Source organism: Triticum urartu, chromosome 3, assembly GCF_003073215.2.
Source record: "Triticum urartu cultivar G1812 chromosome 3, Tu2.1, whole genome shotgun sequence".
NCBI classification, from domain to species: Eukaryota; Viridiplantae; Streptophyta; class Magnoliopsida; order Poales; family Poaceae; genus Triticum; species Triticum urartu.
The window spans coordinates 465,133,532-465,138,198 of record NC_053024.1 but is presented as its reverse complement, the minus strand read 5'-3'; the positions used below and the strand labels follow the sequence as shown (position 1 = coordinate 465,138,198).

At 41.7% G+C, this 4,667-nt stretch overlaps 1 protein-coding gene across 1 annotated transcript; it reads left to right on the top strand.

The window, feature by feature from the left end:
• The first annotated feature begins 253 nt into the window (after positions 1-253).
• LOC125544364 lies at positions 254-2,596 on the top strand. Its single transcript, XM_048708026.1, has 6 exons — positions 254-612; positions 781-811; positions 917-991; positions 1,449-1,575; positions 1,753-1,828; positions 2,302-2,596. Exons 1-5 carry the CDS (start codon positions 573-575, stop codon positions 1,786-1,788), a joined length of 309 nt encoding a protein of 102 aa, XP_048563983.1. The 5' UTR covers positions 254-572; the 3' UTR covers positions 1,789-1,828; positions 2,302-2,596.
• The last annotated feature ends 2,071 nt before the right edge of the window (positions 2,597-4,667 follow it).

The following is a 4,667-nucleotide window of genomic DNA, read 5'->3' as shown; positions in this document are numbered from 1 at the left end:
TTCTTAACATGCAGCCTATCCACCTCAGCAATGTGCCACATCATCAATTATTTACCCTTTTAACCAGTTTTTGTTGACATTTAGAAGTGGCGTGTTGTGGGCTTCATTTTCCAAACTTAAATACCGATGGAAGCCCAATCGACTCGACTCCCAGACAGAAGAAAGAAGCCCAAGCCCATCATCAGCATCGGTTTCGCTTCCGTCCTAATCGCCTCCTCTTCCGTCATAACCAGCATCTACAGTATCTATCCCCACCACCGCCCTCTGCCCACCAATGTTCTCCTGTCGTACGTCTCCCCCCCTCCCTCCCCACCAGGCCACCACACATCTCTCTTCTTTCTCCTTCGTCCCTCTCCATCCCCTTTCCTTCTCCTGCAGCGCCATACCACCGGCAATTGCAAGCACGACTGCTTGGGTCCGCCGCCTCATCCGTGCTCGACTGCAAGCACCCACGAGGCACGTGCTTTGCCTCCTCCAGATCCACGAAGTGAGGCAGAAAGAAATATGACATCGATGATTCAAGGTGCCTTCACAAGCAAGTGCACTACAAGACACGGGAAGAAGGTCCTCCCATGACCTCTCGCCGCCGAGCTCGACCGCAAGGAGCTCGCGGTACACGGGGAAATTGACCACGAATACCTGTCTTGGTTATCCCATCCTCAAATCCCCAAATTTATGCAGTTACCTTTTTTCTAGGAGAGAGCGAGCAGTTTATCCCCTTCCAGACCTAATAGACTACAATTTCGAATTGATTTTTTTTTGCACGAACTGAAACTGCAGGATGCATGTTCATCTCCCCCCAACCTATAAGGTGAATGATAATAGATGATCCAGTACTATCGCTCATCTTGATATGCTATTTGGTTTGGATAACTACACTTATGTGGAATTCTACTTCTCTTCACGTTGTTTGCAGGCTAGATATTGTTACAGATCTAACCAGGATAACTACACTTCCATGGAACTGTACTTCTCGCCATGTTGTTTTCAGGCAAGACATTGTTACAGATCCAACAGACATTGAATTACCATTTTGTTCTCCACATGTTCCCTATGTGCCTTATGATTGTACGTGGCTTTGGCAAAATGTTGATTTCATAATTAATTTTATTTATGAATGTTTACAGCACATGTAATTGTTTGGACCCAAGCATCAACTGCAGATTAGGTTGATGCAAATATGAAGTATGTTTCTCCACATTTTTAAAAATAGATATGTAATATGGGGATAGCAAGAGCGATGTCTATTTTGTTTACAATATGTATGCCACTACCAGAACCCCATTCATTTTCTTCCCGGCCTCCCTCAGATCCTATTCCTTGGGCCACCCACATCTATTATTTTTCTCTTTGCTCACCAGTTAGGAAGTCTCTGCTGCTGCTATATCATACTTATGGGGGGTGATCTGTATGGTAAGGTCTGAGTTTTGGTTGTTTTCTGAGTGCAGCCAAAGCGTTGGAGTTTCCCATATTTTTGGTACATGCGGTGGAAGTGATCTTAGCGACTCTCAGCTCAGCAAGCAGCGTGGTTTCCGCATGATAGGACTGAACGTCTCTTGGCCATTGTACGATCTGGTAGGTCGATGACCGATCCTGCTTCTTCTATCTTTCTTTCTTAGACAGAAACTGAAACATCAACTATTTTAGCTTTGCGTTTGTGCATAAGTTTATCACGGTAAATTAGTTCTTTCATTTTTAATGGTTCATAACTTTATATGGCTTCCTTGATAAGGAACTAATTTGATCTCGCAGAAAACTGCTCTATTGTTTGTTATTGGGGTTATCTGAATGTCTAGAAGATGCGTGATATGATTACTTAAACAACCAGGTGAGTAATGATCTTGCGTGGTGTAAATATTCTTGATGTTTCAAGCGTCGGTATTGTCCAATCACATGATGTTGAACCTAACTATTTATGATTTTGCGGTTTGTGTGAAGATATTCTGATTTTCATTTTCCGTCAATTTGTTACTGATGTTAGTAATACATGTTTATGCTTTAATTACTATATTGTCAGCTGTCATTTCTCGCCTATTAGGACAACATATATGCCTTCCAAAAGATTATTTTTTTATGTGCTAAGTCTGCTGAATATACTACCAAGTTAGTTGAATCTAGGCTTTTCCTTGATAAATATATGGTTGTATCGCTTTTTCCCTTCTGTACCTATCTCTCAATTTGTATTTGTTCACTTATCTAACATTTATAGTTAACCATATAGCCTAGATATTTCCCACTATTATAGAGAATGCTTGGAGCAAGGACGCATGTAGACCTATCAAGCGTGTCTTTTTTTTGCAGGATGTACATGTAACATTTTAGCCTAGCAGAACCTTGAGACAAAGCTTGAAGTGAGGACACCTGTAGATCTGTCAAGCATATATTTTTTGCAAGATGTACATGTAGTCTTTAAGGCTAGCAGAACCTTCATATGTCCAAACTTTGTATATAGTTATATCTGATGACATATTGATGTGAAGATTAATTGCTCTCAATTAGCTAGATTATGGATGTAGTAGTTCCATATGTTTGTCAGACATGAAAAAACGTCAGGAATTGTTGTTGTATAGTAATAATTATAATTACTGATCATTTATCTCTCATGTTTCATGCTACCATGTTTAGAAAAAGAATAAGCTACATGTAGCTAACATACTCTAATGTTATTGCTTAAAATGTTCCACAGCAACGCGCGGGGTATCATCTAGTTCTATTAAAAGTTCACCACGTATTACAAAAATCTTCATTGTATTAAGAAAATGTTCATTGTATATTATGAAATAGTTCACCTTGCATTATAAAAATGTTCATCATATATTACAAAAATGTTCATTGTATTTTATAAAATTGTTCATTGTGCATTTAAATTTTGTTCATCGTATATTAAGAAATTGTTCAATGTATACTATAAAATGTTCATTTTGTGTATTTTAAATTTGTTCAGTATGTTTCGCAAAAAAGTTCACTTTATTATAAATTTTGTTCAACATATATTATAAAAATGTTGAAAGTCTTTTTTAAAAAAGATTTGCCACCGTACTCGCTAGCTAGGCTGGCTAGCCTCGCTAGATTCAAGCATGTGGTCGTTGGTTCGATCCAACGCATGTGCTTCTTTGTAATTTTTCATGTTTTATAGGAATAAGCAGAAATCACAGCTCCTTTGCGCTACACAAAAAAATTGATTTTGAATGTCCCTTTTTCAGAATCCTCTATTTAATTTGATTTCGAAGGCCCTTTTTTTCTTCAGAATCCTCTATTTTAGTTCTTCCACCCATGCAATAGAGAGGGAATGGGAAAAGAGGGGTTACTTTTATTTTCATTTTTCCCTCTCGGATATAGCTCTTGCGTCTAGAAAGAGAGTAGTAGAGCAGAAAACTTTTGGGTTCCCATTTCCTTGGCGGCCCTGCGATTTTGCGCGTAGTAGTACTGCTAGTTCGCATGCAAATGGAAATTAAAGAAAAAGTTTCGACGCAAAAAGTATTGTGGCACATTGGGAAGTTGCACTCGTTTTGCGGGGATTTTTCTTACTTTTGTGGCTCCTGTCGTGCTTTCCCGCAGAATCACGCCTATTGTCTGGGCCTGTCTTGAGCTGATCTTCATCCCTGTATATGGCTGAAAAAATCGTTTTCTTTGTCGCTTGAAATGTTTAGCCTCTTCATAATCACCGGCACATGTTTATTTTAGCAAAAATATGCGTATGTCTGAGGCTAGTGACCGTACACGTCCTCCCAACCCTGCACGTATCCCCCTCTCCGAGATACTACGTGATCCGTATGCTACGTCTGCGGGGTTCGTGGGTACAGCGAACCTCATGCGAAGAAGGGCACTGCCTCTTCGGAATGAGAAAGGTCAGGACACATCAACGGGAGGCAATCGACCAAGACGCACGCGAAACCAGCTGCCCGCAGATCTGATGTGCAGGCAGCACATGTGGGCGCCAATCCACGATACGGGTCGCCGGCCGGGACAGCAAACTCCGAAGAGGCCGGTCGATGCAGCAAATTACGGTAGAGTAGAAAACGACTCGGGTGTAGTGGTGGACTTCACGCGAGGTTACTTTGGTGTGGCGGTGAGACAGGGGAACCGTGCCTGTCTGGCAGCTTACCGGCAGTCTCGTCACAGCCCGCCGACCCGATGGTGGGTGTGTCTGGCATGCGATGGCATTTCTCTTCCACGTTCCACGTGAGTTTACATGATTGGCTCGCTTGGCCCAAATGTTGTAGTGACACGTATCATTCTATAGCTAATAGCATTTTTTAATAATCAATCATGGTAGTTCGAACACCAGAAATAAAAGCATTCAAATCCGTAGACCATCTAGCGAAGCAAGCCGATGGCGCGCCATCGCCATCACCCTCCCTTGCATGAGCCGAGCAAAAAAACTTATGGTAATAAACAATTAGAAAGTCGTCGTGCTAAGTTTTCATTGGACCAACGTACCAGAACAACAACAATTGCCGATGCAGTGAAGCATAGATCGGAAGTATCCTACAAAACACATGAACGGAGACAAAAAAAGACCTGATCCAAACGGATCCACCAAAGATAGCTACCGACCGAATCCTGCCAGATCCGCCGAAAAAATACCTCCACACAGCCTTCAATGACACTGGTCGCACCACCGGGATGGAGGTTAGGGCGGGGAGAACCTTATTCCATTTTTAGGG